This window comes from Babylonia areolata, chromosome 4 (genome assembly GCF_041734735.1).
Source record: "Babylonia areolata isolate BAREFJ2019XMU chromosome 4, ASM4173473v1, whole genome shotgun sequence".
In the NCBI taxonomy this organism is placed as follows: Eukaryota; Metazoa; Mollusca; class Gastropoda; order Neogastropoda; family Buccinidae; genus Babylonia; species Babylonia areolata.
The window spans coordinates 7,720,647-7,742,309 of record NC_134879.1 but is presented as its reverse complement, the minus strand read 5'-3'; the positions used below and the strand labels follow the sequence as shown (position 1 = coordinate 7,742,309).

General features: G+C 42.7%; 1 protein-coding gene across 2 annotated transcripts in view; it reads right to left on the bottom strand.

The window, feature by feature from the left end:
* LOC143280817 (protein FAM98A-like) overlaps window positions 1-21,663 on the bottom strand; it is a 122,393-nt gene that overhangs the window by 6,164 nt on the left and 94,566 nt on the right. Inside the window, exons 6-10 of one of the 2 annotated variants that reach the window (XM_076585515.1) lie at window positions 19,989-20,099; window positions 17,923-18,117; window positions 14,754-14,853; window positions 12,988-13,064; window positions 7,074-7,176 (exon numbers count right to left, since the gene is read on the bottom strand). In XM_076585515.1, the coding sequence (XP_076441630.1) occupies window positions 7,074-7,176; window positions 12,988-13,064; window positions 14,754-14,853; window positions 17,923-18,117; window positions 19,989-20,099 (586 nt within the window). The remainder of the gene's footprint in view (window positions 1-7,073; window positions 7,177-12,987; window positions 13,065-14,753; window positions 14,854-17,922; window positions 18,118-19,988; window positions 20,100-21,663) is intronic. The other variant, XM_076585516.1, reaches the window with a different exon arrangement.

Sequence of the window (21,663 nt, the reverse complement as noted above, 5' to 3'; positions counted from 1 at the left end):
TTGCTGTCACAAATGGTGTCAAGCAAGGCTGCGTCCTGGCTCCAACGCTGTTCAGCCTCATGTTCTCTGCAATGCTTACTGATGCCTTCAGAGATGGCGATGTTGGAATCGACCTAAAGTATCGAACAGATGGCAAGCTAACTTGATGGCAATTAATAAACTTGATAATCATCAAAATATAACTTGCCTGAGGCAATGACACCGGTAGCCTGCTGTACTGTTGTGTTCTCCGTGAGAGCCGGATGCGATGTGCCAGCCAACTACAGAAGCAGTGAGGTAGCCTATGTGTCATCAGTCATGTACGCACAATCACTTCGTTCCACGTAGTACAAAGGGATTATTGGTTTGTTCCCTTCTTTTGCGAGTATGGGTCTGAGAGACCCACGAATTACGAATAAGGGTACTTAGTGTTTTCTCTTCTTTGGGGAGTATGGGTCTGTAAGACCCACAACGTAGGAATGCAGGTAAAAATTTTCACAATTACGTAACTGATTAACTAATCAGTTAAAGTGTACATTAATTTACTAAAATGATGCATATGTTGTGACAACAAAAGTCATGAAATTTCAAATTAATCGGACACCAAATATATTTTAAAGGCATTTTTTAAGGCAAAAATGGGTCTGTCAGACCCACAAAGTACGGTGAAGGTTAAAAACGTATCTGGCTTTCGCCCTCAGCTGCTGACAGGCATGAGATTGGGAAATTGTGATTGAGTCTGAAAGGTGGGGACCTGAGGACCGCAGAAGGCCCCAAGTGGGGGTCCATGGGGCAATGCCCCTGGTGGGGAAGCCCCCTGAAGCTGAAAGTTTTTCTCAATTTCAAACCATAAATTCTGCACTTGCGGCCCACCAATGCTGCTGAGGTATTCCAACCCACAGAAGACAAAAAAATCAGTCCAATTCTTCCTAAACTGAAGTGTTTTTGCTTTCAAACCTGTAAAAGTCAGCCTTCGGGACATGATTTTCAAAATATTGTCTTAAGTGTGTGTGTGTGTGTGTGTGTGTGTGTGTGTGTGTGTTTTCAATGCAACTCTGTGTGTATGTGAGAAAAAGAGACAGACAGACAAAGAGATTGAGAATGGGGTTCGGGCGGTACATGGGAGGAAAGAGTTAAAGTTCATTTATGTGCATGTATGTGCACTGTTTTAAGTACAACTCTGTGTGTGTTAAACTCTTTGTGTGAGTGACTGAGTGTGTGTGTGCGTGTGTGTGCGCGTGAGGCTGGGGAATTGTCCAGGAGAGTTTCCTCTGAAAATGGCCAGGGTCCAGGGTGGCAAAGCCCCATGGCCGAAAACAAAATTTGTGATTTTTAAGAGGTTTGGGGGGCCTCTGTGTGTGTGTGTGTGTGTGTGTGTGTGTGGTGTGTTGTGCTAGCACACAAGTTTGCACAGTACCAATATAACTGACCATCTGGCCGGTCTCTTCAGCTGTAGTCTCTGTTCCACTGACATGCATGTGTGTTGGTTCAGGAAGGAAAGGGGGAAGTGGAATGACTGGAGGAAGGAAGGGGTGGGTTTGTGACTGGTTATATCACTTTCAGCGGTCAAAGATTCTCAGTTAGAATTGTGGTCAGTGTCTTGGTTCAATGCCAAAGTTGCCACAGTCATTGACAGTTGTTTTATCCCCCCCCCCTTCCCTCACCACTGGTAGGAGACTCAAGAGAGAGGGGAGGGGTACCTCAGCAAATCATGAAAGTGAAGTCTGCAGGAGGGGGGTAGGGGATGGGGAGTGACTTTTTCCCCCCCTCTGAAATCAACTGCTCATCCGCTGAAAATAGTGGATCCACTGAGAGTTCCCCAGCCTGGACTGTGTGTGTGTGTGTTCAACTAAACTCTGTGTGTGAAGGAGAAAGAAAGACAGAGAGAGACAGTAAGCGAGCGTGAGTGTGCACACACGTGTGTGTGGGGTTTCAATTCAACTGTGTGTAAACAAGAGAGAGAGAGAGACAGACAGACAGAGAGAAAGAGAGGTGAGATGGTGGGAAAATGTGCAAGTTTGTATGTGTGCACTGCTTTAATGCAATTCTCTGTGTGTGTGTGTATGTGTGTGTTCAATCTCCGTGTGTGTGTGTGTGTGTGTGTGTGCGCGTGCATGTGCATATTATTAAGCTCTGTGTGATTGTGTGAGTGCTCACATGTGTGCACATGTGCAAGTACGAAGGAGAGAAGTAGAGTATGTGAAAATATGTGAGTGCATTCATTTGATTTTTTTTTCAAAGAGTGTGTGTGTGTGTGTGTGTGTGTGTGTGTCTGTGCGTGCGTGTGTAACTTTGGTAATCTGGCTATAGGTCTCAAATCTAAATAAGCTGACTGAACAGTCTGTACGGCTGTCTGTGTCAGAAAAAGCACTGACTCAATTGCTACAAAGTTTGTTTCAATCACAACAATGTTACTTGTGCATAAAGTGGCAAACATTTGCAGCTTTTGCTGAATGAACAGAGGGTCAAGCAGATGTACCCTTGGCCCTTGTGGCTTGACAGGAATGGAAATCTTGCGCACCGCGTTTACACGTTTACGTGTATCTGTATGCGCGTGCAAATTTGTGTGTGTGTGCGCGCGCGCGCATGAACGTTCTCAAATGTCTGTGCGTGTGTGAAAGACCTCATGTGTGTGCAAGAGCGCGCATGTGTGCTTTTCACTGTGATATCAATGCGTGCCATGTAGGGATCGCCTTTCGTTATCAGCATTTTGACAACTTCAATCAACCGTTAGGAAACTTTCTGACTTCGATATTGCTGCTCTGACAAGTCACTGGATTGCCTCTCAAGGGGTCAATAAACAACACTTTCGAAAGTGCATTCCGTTTTCATTTTTGACAGATCATCGGTCAACGGTATAGAACGGCACAACAGCTTTTCTTTTTTTCTTCTTCTAGAAAATGGACGCTCCATTTTTAATGTAAATCTGAAAACAGATTTCCACGCCTAGACTGAAGAGTTGCACCCATACAATCTGACACCAATCGCACTTGGCCTTGCCCGTGGCGTCGATTTTGTGAATGGTGTCGCCTATCTGTAAAGTTATTTTTTTGTTCTTCACTTCTGTTTTCACAATCTCATCTTGCCAGGCCCAGTTCCACTTGTTTTTCACTCCTTTATCGATCTCAGCTGCAAAAATCTTCTGTTCCTTTGTGAGTTTTCTCATTTTGTCAATTCTTTAAGACGATCAACGAAATCAGGTATCTTTGCAAGTCGTGAAGCCCGCGAGCTATAGTTTTGTAATCCTGACCAAATACAGATAAGATGAATGATGATGGAGGAGCAACGGAACACTTATTCTCAATTGGTTCGCTTATCCAAACATGGGGTATTTTAGCAAACGCTGTGGGTCTGTCTTGTCGATCGGTCGGACAACGTTCATGCAACCTTCATCAGTCGGAAAAAACCTCAACCCCCCCACACCCTCCACCCGATTTTCTGAACGGATTTACGCGAATCTCAAAAATGGCCTCTGGAGCCAATTTTTGGAAAAATCTCATGCCTGCGTATGTAAAAACAGAGCGATGCCTCCTGTCAATCCATCTTGCTTAGGTTGAACTGGTTTAAAAACGGAGTTAAAACCTGAAAGAGTTAAAATCTTGCCATCTCTTTGTAGAATGACAAAGCAACTGGAGTTCCTGAAGGTTAGTGTAAAAACCACGGATATTCCACTGAAAGTTAAAATTGAAGCAGCAACCTAGTCGTCCTGCTCTGCTTGCAATGGTCCAATGTCAGACAAGACTGTAAATCTGTTTCTTGTGTTAACTTCAGCCTTGTCTGATTCTGGCTGAGCCAGAATATCCACCACCTCAGCCCTCCAAGGCCACGCCAAGATTGCAAACGTCCCCTCCTTCAGTTCTGGAGGTTGGGGGAGGGGGAGTGTGGGGGGGGTTCTGGGCATTGACATCAGCCCAAGGGGCCAGCTGACGAGAGGCGTGACGAGGGGGTGGAGGGGGGGACGGGAAGCGGGACACCATGCCTCCGCCTGAGGCTCCCCCCCGATGCTCAGCAGCCCCTGCAGGATGGGAAGGGGTGGATACAGCGTCTCCACACGAGGACGACAATTTGACTAATGTAGGTGCATCTGTCTGCGTCCCCATGGACGCCGTCTGGACCGCAACATTCACCATCTTGGGTCTGATGACAGCTGCATATGATGGTCCTGCCTTCGGCAAAGTAGCTTCCACTATTTTACAAGCTTTGAAAATGGAATTTTCTTCTCCATCTTCACCTTCTGGATCTCCTCTTTTTTCCAGGTAGGGCAGTCTTTAGATGAAGGTGGGTGGCTGCCTCCATTGATGCAAAGGGCTGGACTGATGCATTCGCCCTGGAGAACTGCCGTTGAACAGGTGCCACATGCCTCTTCCTCCTTGCAGTGGTCTTGCACATGGCCGAACTTTTGGCGCTTGAAGCACCGGAGAAGGGACAGCATGTACAATGACACGTTCACCTGCAGGTAACCAACTCTTATATCCTTGGGATATTCGGACAGCAGAAAGTGAGGAAAAAAGTGTTGGTCAGGACTCTGTCCGACCCCTTGCGTACTGTCACCCTGTAAACGTCTGTTACTCCTTGAGAGGACAGCTCTTTCTTTAGCTCCACCTCCGATACTCCTGTCAGATCAGGGCATCAAATCACCCCCTTAGAGCAGTTCAGCCCTTTGTGAGGGGAGACCTTCACTGCCTGATCCACAAATGTGACGGCTTTTTGCAGAAGATGAGATTGCCTCTTGGATGTGCATTCTGCTAAAAAGGATCTGTTCCTCAGCTGCTTGATAGTTTTCAAAGTTCCAGCTATGATGGATGATGAAGCAGCTGAGAGCTGAAAAGGGCTTGTCAGCATCAGTACCCTCCACCACGAGCCATGATGGCCAAAATCCAGGACTCAGACCTCCGAGTCGGAGTCGGACTTGCTCTCCGTTCCTAGTCTCCTTTTTGGGGGGATGATTTGATTGGAAGCCATGTTTTTTTTTGTTTTAGAATTTATCCCTCCCTTACCCACCCACCATGGGGTCCAACTTAGGGGCCAGGGTCAAGGGAACACCAGCCTGACCCTATCCAGGTTTCTGGAAGGACATACGACTAACAGTCAAGCTCTTAACTCCATCCTCCCTGATCATGCTCAACTCCCGGGAACAGAGAACTGGACATTGAACCTAGTCAGCCTCTTAACTGCCAGTCTTGAACCAGCCCCACGTATGGACAGCTGATTGACACACATGGACCAATGTGTGCCACCTGTCTTAGGAGAGGTCCGAGCCAAAGGGATGTGTTAAGAGCAGCTTGTTCTCTCAATCCCCACGATCTCATTCCCCTCCATCACAGGTCACGCCACACGGCAAACACATCGGGCCTGAAGAAGGCCGCAGAAAAAAAAGAATGTGGAAAAGAAGGCTTGATGGGGAGCTGAAGACAGAAAAGAGGCGGTAAAAAGAAGAATAGAGAATAGCGAAGGGGACAGTGGGTCACTTTTAGTTTGGGCCTCACTCATGACCTGTTCGGAATGGGAAGCCCTACCAGGGGCATCTGTACAAAAACCACAACGTATTCAGCCTGAACAGCTACAATGGCTATGTAGGCTGTCAAACAAGGCCTGGGACTAGAGCAGTAAATCCTTAGAAGCACTGATGCCCCCGCCGACATAGTTCGCTCAATCACTGGCCACTAAGCCTCCCAAGGTAGTGAGCCACCCGGGAGATGGTCAAGCCAGCCTGACCTCCTCCAGGGCCCGGGAGGTGACACATGCGTGCCTCCCCCCGCTGGGGAGACAGACGGATAGTGGCATCACCTGACAAGCAGGTGAGGGTCACACACCCAGTATCCCCTCCAGTCGAGATACTGGGGTGACCTGAACTGGGGTGAGCATTGGAGTGTGGCCATAGCTGTGCCCCCCCCAGAGAACTGAGGACCGAACCACGCCTCCTTGTGATGGCATGTCTGGCCTATTAGATTATATATATATATATATATCAAAAAGAATTCTTTTTTAGGCCGTTTACACAGGCACAGTAGAGGCACATCCCTCAACAAAACCATCCTCCACTTCGGTTAACTTGAAGTCTGGTCCGAACTCCAGTCCCCACACTCCCCTTCCTGACTCTGTTAGGAGTTCAAGCTATCCCACCTCAATGCCTCTACAAAGGCACATTGGCCCCATCACAAACGGGAGAACCTGTGGGTCCTGGGACCAGAGATAGTCTCCCAAGTGAGCACTTTCCCAACCTCACTGGTTCGACAATCACCAAAATGGTTAGCAATGCTCCATAATGGGGACTAGTTATTCCCAGGTATTGCGGTCAGTCCACAAGAAAAAGAAAGGAACAAAGAAATGTCAGGAAAGGTCGGTAATGGCTGTAGGACATTGTAGTTAGAAGAAGAAGAAGAGCGAGACGAACTTCACAAAACAAACCATTGAATAAGACATCACAAACTGAAGCAAATGATGTAATATATATGAATCCTGAGATGAAAACGTCCCAGAAAGCTGCAGCAAACAACAAACATGCATGAAAGTAACATTTCTGATGCATAAAAGGTTGGCAAAGATGAGCCAACTGATAATATCACTTATCTGAAAAATGGCAGCCAATGTGAATGATTACTTAGCTCCTGCCGGGAATTGGCTAGCAGATGGCGGTCTAAAGCAAGACGTTACTGCAAAATTTTGACCGAGGAGCAGACAGGCCTGGTTTGCATCAGTTTGACATAGTACAGTATGACATAAATTTATATTGTGCCCTTCATTAAAGTACAATAATGCTCAAGGCATGTCACTTAAATAAAAAAACAAAACAAGTGAAACTTCCACAATCGACTCTTCTTCCACCCCCATTTGTATAACACACACAGTCACCTCAACCACACAGTGAACGTCTAAATATTATCCACATGATCATAACACCAAACACACGCATGCATTCAGACTCTGAATCATGCATTCACACACATGCACACATACACACAATGTACATACACAGACATACACACACACTCATACATATACTATAAACATCACAGGAACTGTGGGAGACAGAGACAGTCAAACAGAACCAGGGGCAGAGGGGATGGAGGACAGAGGAGGAGGAGTTAACTGACCGTGTGGCCTGTGTCCCGAAGGGGCATTGTCACGTTTCATGAAGGATGGCATCTCTGGTGGAGGTGGCTCCAGTTCCCATGCTCGCCCTCCTCGATCTGGAACCTGCCAACAGTGCACAAAATCATCAGCGTCCATTGCAGGACAAAGACAACAAATGACTGCACAAAGCTCTGAGGATCCATTGCAAGACAAAGTCAACAGGTGACTGCACAAAGAAGCTAGCATCTATTGCAGGACAAAGTCAACAGGTGACTGCACAAAGCCGTTAGCATCCATTGCAGGACAAAGTGAAGAGGTTGACTGCACAAAGCTGTTAGCATCTACTGCAGGACAAAGTCAACAGGTGACTGTGCACAAAGCTGTTAGCATCCATTGCAGGTCAAAGTCAACAGGTGACAGTGCATAAAGTTGTCAGAATCAATTACAAGACAAAGTCAGCATGTGACTACACAAAGCTGTGAGGTTCCACTGCAGGACAAAAACCTTCCATCAAGAGTTCCATCTCATTCACTGGCCCCCACCCAGTGGAGCTACATGCTATATAGATTACTCATCTGTTCAAAACTGCCTTTGATTTTGATGTGTGTATGTATGCATGCATCTATATATACATATATAGTTTGCTATGTTCATTGTACTTAGTATGTACTTTGGTGTATGGCTTTTCACAGTTTGTAGTATTTCCCACCTAGTTGGATTTGCATAATCTGATGGATGGATTAGCAATTTTTAATGTATTCATATTGGAACTATTGTTTTGCAAAGCACTTAAAGCAAAATCTGTTTGAACTGGCACTAACCATTATCATCATCATCATTACAGAAGGTTCCATTCCACAATTATTATAATTCATGGCTTTGGACTGTCAACCTGATTGGATGACTAAGTAAATATGTGCAAGACATATCATCAATGTTCAGTCACTGACAAATATGAACATAAATTTTTAAAAATGAAACTTGTCATTATTTTGCCTGAGGTAAATCTCACTATTTTGATTGAGGTAAATCTCACATCACATAAATAAAATGATTTTCAAATCATTATTTACTGCTTCTGAAGGATTACCCTTTAAACATGTACAATTTTAAAACAAGAGGCAAAGCCTTCATGGCTCACATGTGATTTCTGAAGATTTAAAAATAACAAGAACGAAATGTAAAAATTGAAGGGGAAGGAGTGGAGGATGTTACAAGTACTTGCATGTATAATGATCCAAATCAAGTTTTGCTCATCAAGTGTTTGTTGAGCCAAAAGATGTGTGCTAGAAACTGAACACTTTCATCTGAAGCAGCCCATGTCAACTGACATTTCATTTCACTGTTTTATGATCATGATGTAGATCTGTCAAACTAACTTTCAAAATTTCACCAACTGGCGTGGTGAAGTGGTTAGCGTCACAGACTGACGGCTTGGAGGACATGGGTTTGAATCCCAGCGGAGGTGGGTTTTTCAAGCTTGCAGCTGACTCATACCCACAGCTGAGTGTCTTATGCGTTAAAATGGGAAAACTGGGCCCATAAAGTCTGGTATCATCAACTTCATGGATGCGTTTTTGGGTTTGTTGCTCTAATCTTCTGACCAACACTAAAATGTCTCATCTCTTGGGCTGGTTGACACTGGGATATCATTATGACAGGAAGTGTAGAGTAGAGCCTTGTCACTGAGTCCCAAACTTGGATCTCCATAGCATCATCATCACCATCATTATTGTCATCCTCCTCCATCATCATCAATATAAAAACTCCAAAATTATGTGGCCTTTCATGCCCTGCTCTCATGGTGACTTCACTTTCAATACCAATCCACTTCCGTGCTTGAGGTGAGTCTTGTCAAGGTCTTCAGTGTCGGCAGAATTATGGTGGACTGTTGTTGGAGGGACATGGTGGTGGTCTCCACTCTGGGGAGACGCTCACTCAGTCTGGCTCTGCGACTATGCCATTATTACCATCAGTATGGGGCCTAGTAGGTAGTGACCTAAGTATATTAAATCAGAATAGACACTACTGAACACCATCAAAGTTACTCAGCAGCAGAGCAGGGTATCCTCTGGTGTGTGGCCTCCTGGCGGCCTAACATCTATGGTTCCCTGTGGACTACTGACACTGGGAATGTGACAGACAAAACCGGGTGTAGCTGTGTATGGGGGACTGAATGAGCAGTGTGGGAGTAATGCCACTGAAACAGTGCAGATGATGGGGCAGCAAAAAAGAAAAAAAAAGAAAAAAAGAAGTTCAAAATTTATCTGTCTTCATCATGAGTTTCTGCTTCAATAAATCATAACAACAACTAAAAAATCCAAATGCTTGTGCAGTGCTCCATACAAAAACCTATTCTTGGTAATTTCCTATTTTAGGAATATTTTGCTTTGTATTATCAACTGAATGACTGCAAAATGGATGATTTTAGTTGCTGCCCTACATGTCAGAGGACATAATGGGCAGTAAGTAAATTAGATGATTTGTAAACTGTTTAAAGTTGACCCAAATTATATTTTCCGCTCATTGTGGTAAACAATATTTGTAGATCTATTGAAAAATTGTGGTGGTTTGTGCTAGACAGTCTTAGCCATATCAGATCCACATTTTGCCAATATCCAAACAATTTTTTGTTGGTATCTGTTGAATTTTCAATCTATTCAAGCTGATCCAGTCTTTTACATGTCTCTGTTGCTCAGATACTTCATAATAAATGTAGCTGACATATGCAGAATGATTCCCATGGTGACAGACTTTCAGGCAAGAAGGCTGACCAAAAAGTGTCAGCAACTAGAATTTTCTTCCTGGTTAATTTAGTACCATCTTTAATCCCTTGCCTGCTGAAAATTTTAACAATTCTGTCATTCCTGTGTGCCAAGGAAAAAACTCAGGGGTTTCCACCTAAGTGGGGAAAAAAAATGTACACTGCTTCCTCAAATACAAAGATATCTCCTTGAAATAATGCAGGACTGCTTACATATTGTACTTTACACAGATGATAAAATTGTTATAATTCCATTGTACAACTGCTGTCATTATTATTGTTGCTTTTAAAACTGAGTCAAGGAGGAACGTGGCAGAATGGCTAAGACGCTCAGCTGCCAATACTGAGGCCGTGAGGGGGTGGGCTCAAATCCTGCTCTTGCCCTTTCCCCTAAGTTTGACTGGAAAATCAAACTGAGCGTATAGTCTTTTGGATAAGATGAAAAACCAAGGTTTTGTGTGCAGCACACACTTGATGCACTGTAAAAGAACCCATGGCAACAAAAGTATTGTCCTCTGACAAAAATATGTAAAAAGAAATCCACTCTGAAAGCTACACAAATATGTAAGCATGCACTCAAGGCCTGACAAGTGCGTTCGGTTATGCTGCTGTCAGGCATCTGCCTAGCAGATGTGGTGTAGCGTATATGGAATTGTCCGAATGCAGTGACGCCTCCTTTGAGTTTGAATGAATCACAAGGCAAGATGGATCCATTTCCCATAGTTATACTCACACATAATCAAGAACAGCTTGTAAAGTTGTGTAAATCCACTTACTGGGACCACTGTCTTCACTCTAGAAAGTGTCTGATGCCTTTTTGGCATCTGAGGCAAACCCTCTTTTCATGCATGCTCCAAATGGTCCAGCTAACAAATCATTATTGAGAAGAAAGGGGTCTTCCACCTGATGAATGCTCACTTAAATTGCATGTTTATAACCCAGACATATTTACCAATTGAGTGCTCTCCCCATGCCAAGGAATTTGAAGATTCAAAGGTACAAAAACTGTACAAGATACAGAAGAAAAGTAAACATTTATGGAAAAAGAATAAGGACTCTGAATCTGAGTTTTGTTTGCCATTCATTTTGATTGTGGATAAGTATTCACGCATTTCAAAGTGATGTTAATATTTTTGTGGACCAAGAAGTCTTAATTCCATCTCCACGGAATGACCATCTGAAAAGCAAACAAAAACTGAAATGGCATGCTTGTTGTCAGATTATCTGGGAACTTAACTGTGTGAAAAATTAATCTTATTCTTCTGTGTGGATTAGCTGATGGATATGACATGCCTGGTGAGTACAGTAGACCTATTTTTCAATTTTTTCTGTTTTTCAGTATTTAGTGACATAATTTAAAATATTTAAAAAATATTCAGCAGCATGTAATGAAAAAACTGTTTTAGAATGTTAAAAGAAGAGATAGTAAACTTTCTAGTGACATATAATTTGTATGTCTTTGTGTGAAAATGTGTTGAATTTTTCAAATATGACCAAATTAGCCCATCACAGCAAAACTACATGAGCTATTTAACTACATCTCCATAGAGTTAGCATGAAGGGGCTTCAGGCACAAGCAGGTCTGCATGTATGTTGACCTGAGATCAGACAAATTTCCACCCCTTATCTTCCAGGCCCTGTTACCGAGATTCTTTCTGGTTGCAATGGAGCCGATAAAGTGTCTGCTACGTCAATCAATAAATCAGTGACAAAAAGTGTGAAAAAATAAAATCACGTGATTTCTGTCCACTGTCTGTCAACCCTAAGTTTCATAAAAATTGTGGATGATTGGCTGCTGTACAATTCCTGCCAGATGAACACTGTGAAAGACAGTTCACTGAAGTCATGGACACACCATTTTGCCACACCTTCTGTCTGGTCTTCGACCTACTGTCTTACACCACTTCACTCTCTCTCATTCCCCCCCCCCCCCCCCCTTCTCAAAATGCATGAAAGTACTGCACCTTCACTGTCAGTCATTGTCAACTGCTCAAAATTGATGTTTGATTAAACAGATGGACTGGACAATGCATCAAACATTGTTGTCAGTTTCATCACTGTTGTTGTCATCACCTTCAAGTTCAAACCAATCATTAGACAAGATAGATGCATCTCTCATTGTTATTACCATAAATAATCATCTGCACAGCCTGTACAGTTGTGTAAATTTGTTGACTGGAACCACTGTGTCAGCTGGACAAAATTTTAGACATTATTTTTGCACATGACACAAACCCACTTTTCAGGCGCACTCAATGAAGTCCAGACAGCGAAACATTATCAAGAAGAAAGGAGTCCTCCAACTGACATATGTTCATCTAATTAGTATGCTTATAATCCAGACACATTAAACTAACCATTCAGATTCTGTTTGTGTTCACTGAACCAAACTCTGATGAAGGAAATATCAGAATAGATGCAGGATGCCAGTAGGCGTCTTATAGGCACAATGGCAACATTTTTTTGTATGAAGTCGGCTGACATCTTGTTGGCACACAAATGGTTAAACTAACCATTCAGTCTATTTATGTTCATTGCACCAAACTCCAATGAAGGAAAAATCGAAATACATGCAGGACATCAGTGAACGTCTTACAGGCATTATGGCAGCACTTTTTGCAGGACATCAGCTAACGTCTAAAAGGCATTGAACTGGTTTATCTTGAAAACTTGCATCCCTATAATTGGTATGTCTGGAAAGTTGGTTTTTTTCTGTTTAATCCAAATTTCGTATTGAAAGATAAACTATAACCAGAGAAAATGAAGTTGATTAAGTTTACCACAGGCACATACAAACAGACAACTTATCAGGGTTATTACATAGACTTACTTTTGTTTCCACAAGTGAGCCAAAAAGAATGCGTTAATTCAAAATTGTGTTTGATATGAACATCACCAATGAAGAACTTGTGATTCAAACTTGTAATTCAAGCTGGCATGCAAAGCCATACAACATTCTGAGACACAAAATATGACAACAATGTCTGTTGCCGTGTTTTACTCAGCATTTTATGTAAATTTGTTGAAGAGCTAAACAGCACTGAAATTATTCAATCATACATTCATAGGTACATTGGTAAGTTTCTTTGGGAAGGCTTCAATAAATAGCAACCCTTCATTTTATCATTAACTGACCACTGTTTTACCATACTTTTCTGTGAGTCACTTACGCGTCCAATGAGAACTTTGTTGATATTGCACTCTTTTCTGCTTTCACCCGAGCTGGTCTTCTGAATGTGAGTCAGATCTGCATACACATCAACACCACTGAATCAAACAATGACAAAACTATTTATTCCAACAGCTGCCGTAGCAAAGTGGTTAGCGTCATGGACTGATGGCTGGAACAATGCGGGTTCAATTCCCAGTGAAGGTGGGTTTTTTGGGCTAGCGGCCAGTTCCTACCCAGAGCTGAGTGTGCTATGGGTTTAAATGGGAAGACTGGAACTACATAGTCCAGTATCATCAACTTCACTGATGCATCTTTGGGTGTGCTGCTCTAATTTCCTGACCAACACAGCAATTGTCTGTATATCTTGGGCCTGGTTGATGCTGGGATATAATTTTAACTCACTCAGTACGGCCAGTCCTCTCTTCTCCTCTACACAGACCCTTCGGATGTCCAGTGGGTGTCTGAATGACCCAACCTTTAGCTTCCGTCGTCAGAACTGTGGTATTCTCTGTCAACATTCACCTCTTCAGTATAAGAGCCTTCCGCTTGCAATATTTTGATGATGGTAATTGGGGTGAAACGCTGTTAACGTCGTCCATTTCGACGTTCGTATGGAGAGAGTTAACAGGAAGCATTGTGTACAGCCATGTCACTTAGTCCCAAATATAAATGGACCTTCATACCAGCAGCATCATTATCATCACCATCCTCTTCCTCCTTCACCATCAATGATAATATAAAAAAAAAAGTTCCAAATTATGTGGCCTTTCACGCCCTGCTCTCATGGTGACCTCAGTTTTGATACCCCTCCACATCTGCACAAGGGCACAGTCATGTCAAGGTCTTCAGTGTCAGCAGATTCATGGGGGACTGTCATAGGGGGGACGTGGTGGTGATCGTCTCCACTCTGGGGGAGATGCTCACTTTGGCTCCACGACAAAGACATTATTGTTGTCAGTTGGGGACTTAAAGGTGGTGTCCTAAGTATGTCAAATCAGTGCAGGCACTACTGAACACCACCAAAGTGACTCAGCAGCAATGCAGGGTCTCCTCTTGTGTGTGGCCTCCTAGCGACCTAACACTGATGGTTCCCTGTGGACTGCTGGCGCTGGGACTGTGACAGTCGAACCTGGGTATGGCTGTCTATGAAGGACTCTGAATGAGCAGCGAAGGAGTAATGCCACTGAAACTGCGCAGATGATGGAGCAGAAAAAATAAAATCCTGTTTAAAATATACATGCACTAATTCCTGCTCCTGTGTGCCTTTCCTCAGGATACAACATAATGCTGAAACGGGGCCTTGAACCCTGATCACTGTTGAATGCAGATCAGAATTCAAATGCCTGATTGATTCCACCAACTGCTTGACAAAAGCTCTATTCCTAGAGGCACCAAACTAGACAGTAGTACCTGAACGTATTATCATCATGTTCATAAAATCCAGTTCTGCAGACAGAATGTTAATGTCTGCATCCTGGGATAACTCCAAATACTTATCAGCATCACCACTCACCCCTACTCTCTGAATGCTTGTTCAGTCTGCACCTATCAGTCCCCTTCTTATCCAGCAGGCAACAAGTTAACTCCTAAATATTCACTGCAAGAAACGTAAAGAAGTTATTTAAAAACAACCTTGCCTATGAATGTGTCTAATCAGCTTTGCAACAAAACATCAAGTTCTGTTTTCATTCTCTTACACACAAACATGCACACACACAACACTGCTTTCTTGCAATGACAAATAGGGAAGACAGAAAATTGTACCTTCTCTAGCAGCTAAGATGTCTGGCACACCAATACTTGTTTTGGACTGCAGAGCTTTTTGAATGGGATCATACACATCGTTGATCTTGGCCTCATTGCGCTGACAGCAAATAACAAATCAGTCAGTTAGTAAACAGTACAACCAATTTCACACCAGGACTAACAACTACACACTGATAATGAGGGACAATGTCTCTTTTGTCACTTTTAGTGACTTTAGTCCACTACACTTTTCACCACCATAGGTGACTTTAGTTGATATCAAGAGGTCATTTTTCACATTGTAACAAACCTTGACAGCAGCAGCCAACTTTCCCAAGCAACAGGAAACTAACTTTCCCCCTTGACAAAGTTTGAAGTGAGCAAGTTCTCTGTGTTGTTTTGACATGAACTGAATCGTGTGACTGGGGAGTTTTTTCATACAGATAACTGGTGGCAAACAAAGTTCATCTAACAAAACTGTACAATCAGGAAGCAAAAATAGATCTGCAGGTCATATCCACATATTTCCTTTCTCTCTTAACCTCGTAAGAACCAGCTACATATGCTGTATGTAGCCACTTTTGTAAGTATGCCTAAAGTATGTACCTCGTACATACCAAATTTGTCACGCAATTTTAGAGAAACTAAAAGGGAACTAACACTGATATCTGAATCTGACCTGAGCAGAGGAGTCAAAGTGTCGTTCCTTCCCTTCAAAATTTGATGCAATCACCGGATGGGCTCATTAATTACGTGAGAATAACTGGCATCATTTCACAATCTTGAAGATGGTGGACATGAGTGGCAGATCGACATGTAGACCTGTTTTCAAGCACTATATGGTGCTTGAAGCTGCTGAAGAGATCATAAAAGACAAAGAGATAAAGATTTTTGTGACAAAGATGAAAGCAATTCTTATGAAGGTGAGCATGATGATGACCAACATCATCCTCTTTTGTCATCAACAGAGCGTGATGACCCAGACTACCAAGTTAGCATGGGTGATGCTTCCACCACTTCTGAAGAAGAAACAGAGACTGACGTGGCTAAGAAAGGAGAGAAATAGAACAAGTTCCAACAAGTGCTGCAACTTTTTTCCCCCGTTGTCAGGTTTCCGTAGGGGGAGGAGATCAAGAGGGACACTGGTGAGTAGGAGAGGGCGTGGCAGAATGGGGCATACTTTTTTGTCAGTTGGGATTGACTGGTGAGTGGATAACTGCAGACGCACAACCACTGAATCCGTGCGCGCGTGTGTGTGTGCGTGTGCGTGTGCAGATTTCAAATTTAGTGAGTGCCCAGGTGCAAAGGCTACGAAAAGTTGGCTTGGGCATGCAAATTTTCTGTCAACAGTGCCCAGCTGGCACTCAAAAACTGATAGAGGCAAAAGAAAATTAATTAAAAGACACCAAGAAAGCAACCTTGAACACGGTCAATCGAAATGTACAGTGTTGTCTGCTGCAGCTCGCTTCACGGATCAGTATCTTTGCGCGTACGCGATCAGATGTTGACATTCATGGTGTGATGGCGATGAACGATCTTCAATGTTAAAAGAAAGGCTCCCGAAACAGAGTCAATGTTAAAAGAAAGGCTAAGGCTCCCGAAACAGAGTCAAAAGCTCAGGATGACAAAAAGAATAAACAGCAGGAGTACGAATCAAAACACCACCATGTGTACAATGAAGCAGTGTATTTGTTGTTTCATGCTCTGGAGCGTGTGAGTGTATGTTCTGAAAGAGTGTTTTATAAAAAAGTCATGTATATACCCATGTTTATTACACCAATTACCAAAAACATCACGCAATTATGCTGTCACATTACAGCCAGGGGTATAGGCAAAAAACATGCCAAAAATCTTAGATATCTCAATAAATGAACAAGCAGTTAAATGAACCTACCCACGAAAGCAGAATTTTGGCCCAGCACACAGGAATCCAAAAACGGTTATTTACTGTGGCTTTGAAGGGGTTCTTATTAGTACAAAATACAACAGTTATAACCAGCCGCTCTGGCGAAGTGGTTAGTGTCGCAGACTGACAGCTGGGAGGACGCGGGTTCGAATCCCAGCAGAGGTGGGTTTTTCAGCCCAAGACTGGCTCCTACCCAGAGTTGAGTGTGCTATAGGCTTAAATGGGAAGACTGGGACCACACAGTCGAGTATCATCCACTTCACTGATGCGTCTTTGGGTGTATTGCTCTGATTTCCTGACCAACACTACAAGTGCCTATATCTTGAGCCTGGTTGATGCCCGGATAGTGCAGCCCTGTCATGCTGTCCCAAACCTAAATGGACCTCCATAGCAGCATTGTCATCATAATCATCATCAGCATCCTCCACCTTCATCATCAACACAAAAAAAGCCCAAAATTATCTAGCCTTTCAAGCCCTGCTCTCATGGTGACCTCCTTTTTGATACCCTTCCACTTCAGTGCTTTGGGTGAGTCTTGTTAAGGTCTTCAGTGTCAGCAGATTAATGGGGGACTGCCATTGGAGGAGCATGCTTGGGGAGATGCACAGTCTGGCTCCATGACTAAGCCATTATTGTCATCAGTAGGGGGCTAAGCAGGTGATGTCCTAAGTACATCAAATCAGAACAGGCACTACTGAACACCATCAGAGTGACTCAGCAGCAGTGCAGGGTCTCCTCTGGTGTGTGGCCTCCAGACGACCTAACATTGATGGTACTCTGTGGACTGCCGGCACTGGGACTGCGACAAACCTGGGTGTAGCTGAGTAAGGGGAACTTGGAATGAGGGGTGTGGGAGTAATGCCACTGAAACAGTGCAGATGTTGGGGCAGCAAAAAAGAAAAAAAAAAGTACAACAGTTAAACCTTTTCTGTCAAGACAACAGCTGCAACCATAACAAATTTATCATAATCCAGTTGTTCCTGCATGCAAGTTAAAAATCAACATTTCAAATGTTAATTTTCTTAAAAGTTAAAAAATCTATAGCCTTTTATGGCCATTGGGACACTGATTTCATATCCACTGTGTTCAGGCTTGGCATAAGAAGGCGTGGCCTAACCCTCTCCTGCCATTTTTACCTTCCCCAACCAAATTCAGGTACACATTCACACTAGATGAGAGTATTTGACACCATGCCAAAACTGGGCGTCAAACCTTGATCATGGGTGAATACAGGGTAAGCCCAATGCCGGACTGTGCCACAGCACTTCCTCACTTTCTTACCTTGGCTTTATCTGACCATTTGAAAGAGTGGATGGTGACATCCAGACGTTTTAGCAACATCTCTCGCCGGATGCGGTACTCTTGGCTCATGGCTTCGTTGATCTCCATGATGCTGTCCCACTGTTTGTCTGAAAGGCGTGCTTTCAGCAGTGGCTTGCTGATCTGCCCAGGGTACTGTCCCATCAGCTCTTTGATCTGCATCCACACATTCATGGATCAGACTAGGTTTCTTTTACTTCTGTGTTCCAAGGCTGCAACTCCCAAGTTCACTCATATGTAAGAGTGAGCTTTTACGTATTCAGCCGTTTTTACCCCGCCATGTAGGCTACCATACTGTTTTCAGGGATGTGCATGCTAGGTATGTTTTTGTTTCTATAACCTACAGGACACTAACATGGATTATAGGATCTTTAATGAGCATATTTGATCTTCTGCATGCATACACATATGAAAGGGGTTCAGACACAAGCAGGTCTGCATATATGCTGACATGAAATTGGAAAAATCTCCACCCATGAGGTGCATCGAAACATCCATCATCTGGGTTTTTATGTTTCAGTCTGAAAATGCTGTATTACCTTCACAAGAGTTCATAAACCTACAGGATTCACAAAAGAAAATTATGATCCACTTGGGCACTTACAGTTTTCTGCTTGGGGGCAAAGTGAAATGAAGTTGAATTTTTGGCAAAAAAAGGTTTATGCAGTCACTGTCATCAGCACCTGTCAAGATTTTTAAAATTTTATCTTACATTTCATGAAAACGTGCCTGCTTTTATGAAGTGGTCTTTAACATTTTGTGAAGTCTGTATAACAAGTCACTACTTTCCAGGTCTCCCTTCAGTCTGATTTCAGACTACAATCTGAAAAATCTCATGCCTGACCATGAACACAACATGACTGTCCCATTTTCAGTTTCCTACTATCTTTTCACCCACACACTGGACCACATGAGTAAGCTGTGTTTCCAACATATGTGCTGCCACAAAAGACCACAATGTGTGTCTTTCTCCTAGCTCATAAATACTCTGGTGGAATTTCTCGTTAGTATTTAAAAAAATTTTGTTGTTGTTGTTATACTGAGCTTCACTTTCAATTTTCATGCTTTATAATGCAAACACTGAAACAGCTTATGATAATCAACAATCCATATATATGAAAAGTGCACACCAGAACACAAAAGAAAACCTGGCCATCCACTGTAGCCAAGTAAGTTCCCAGTCATCGTGCCACTTGACCAGGACTACAGCGCTAAGAATGTGGGTTCACTCCAGTACAAGTTCCATCCACCCAATCCTACTGCTGCCTTTGGATCTGACCTGAAAACTGTCCTTTCTCTCTGCAGTAATTCAATCATTTTTACTACCATTCCAAATTTCAGATAATCAAGTTGAGGGTCAACTTCAAGAAAGCAGAAGGAAGAATATATGCACATAATACGCACACAAAAAAAACAAACAAGAGAGGCAAGGCCTTCAAGACTCACTTGTGATACACTGAAAAAAAAAAATCCAAGCTTTTTATGTATTGTGTATAATTTCAAAATGTAATGTTTAAGATGAGAAAGATGAGTTTAAAGCGAATTAAGTCCCCTAGCATTAATTACAGAGTAATTTCCCTTTTTTACTATCTGCACCAAAACGTTTGCAAAATAAATAAAACTTCCATGCTTAGCAAAAGAAGTTCCTGTTTGAACAAAAAATGATAATAATGACTGCTCTTGTTGTTGGGTCAGAATATCAGATCAAAGTGCCAAGTTTAGAGAATACAAAAAATATAACAGTAAATGCAGTTTGCATATAATTAGGCTTCATTTTTTATTTTTTTGTGCCCATCCCAGAGGTGCAATATTGTTTTAAACAAGATGGCTGGAAAGAACTGAATTTTTCCTATTTTTATGCCTAATTTGGTGTCAACTGACAAAGTATTTGCAGAGAAAATGTCAATGTTAAAGTTTACCACGGACACACGGACACTTTGTTTACACAAGTGAGTCAAAAACAAGAAGAGGGACAGAGGAAACAGAGAAAAAGAACATCAACAGATGAAACACAGAACTGAACTTACCTTTGCTTCAAGTTTGCTGAAAAGCGTGAAGATGGTGATGTTGTCTGGAGGTCGTGGGAAGCCAAGACCCATCAGCATTCTCTTCATGTAGCCAGCCACCTCACTCTCACTCTATCAAACACATCCATACAGTTTCAGTTTCTCAAAGAGGCATCACTGCGTTTGGACAAATCCACATATGCTACAACACATCTGTTAGTCAGATGCCTGACCAGCAGCATACCCAACATGCTTTGTCAGGCCTTAAGTGCATGCATATATATATATATATATATATATATATATATATATATATATACATATTTGTCAGGGATCGCGTTAACGCATGTTTTTCGCGTATTTGACGCATTTTCATTTTCGCCGACACATTTTCACAGCACTCACGCGTAACACTTACGCAAAACAACTTTTACTCCAAGCCGTATCAATGCAACTTTAGGACTGACTTGGCAGCTAGGTTTGCGATACTGAATCAGACGGTACAAGACAAAGTGTCTGTGCATGCGGAGCACTGCGAGATGCCTATGTGACTCTTAACAGCTACAGCCAATTAATAGAGTACGCATGCACACAACACTGCTTAGCTGACGAGTTTTGGAACAGAGTGGCGTCATTACAGGGCGTGACCAGTTTCGAGAAAGCCTGCAAAGTCGTCATCATGGATTATGACGCAACATATCCTGATTTTGCTGTGCTGGCGAACATTGCATTGACAGTCCCTGTCAGCTCTGTTCCTTGTGAGAGGTTTCAGCTGGCAAAATATGATCAAAACTGCTGACTGATCAAGACTGACAGATGCGCATGTGGACACGCTGTTGCGCATTGCAATGGAAGGTCCAGCACTGAGCCAGTGCAACAAACTGATTGTCAGGGCTTGCGGTGAATTTCAGCGCCGACGTGAGCGGCGAAAATAGGTGAGTAAACCTTTGATTTAGTGTCAAAGGTCTGATGCAATTCCGACTCTAACTTACGCGTTTTTTTGCCGACTTTGCGTAAGCTGCACGCGTTTTGAAAAAGTCTAGCGCGATCCCTGATTTGTATACCTATCGGAAAGGATTTATTCTACAGAATTTTGCCAGAGGACATCACATACATTGCCAGGTTTTTCTTTCAATGTACCGAGTAAGTGCTGCACATTGGACCTCGGTTTATCATCTCTTCAAAATGACTTGATTCTCAGTTTAATTTTTCAGTGAAACTTGGGAGGAAGAGAGAGGGAGCAGGATTCAAACCGAGACCCCCATCGACACTGTACTGGCAGATAAGCATCTTAACCATTCTGTCACTTTCTACCCTATTGATAATGTCCACAGTCCAGTTATTTCTCTTGCTCTCTGTCCAACATACCCCATAATGTTTTTCACACTGTGCTGTCATTCTGACAGACATAGCTTTTCAGGTCTTTAGTTTGACAACATTCCTTGATTGCTTAGTTATTACTTTTTTCTTTTCTTCAATTTCTAGGGAAGGGCAGGGAATAATAAACAAATGGTTAAAGCGCTTAACTTTCCTGAGTTCAACTCGGTATCAGTGTCTGGTGGATTAAAGGCAGACTGTCCAATTTTTCCTTTTTTTAAAACATACTTTAAAATATTTTTTTCATTTCAATTTTTTTAAAACATTAGACCACTGACAAATACATATTATTATTTAAGAAAGGGAAAAAGGACAAAAT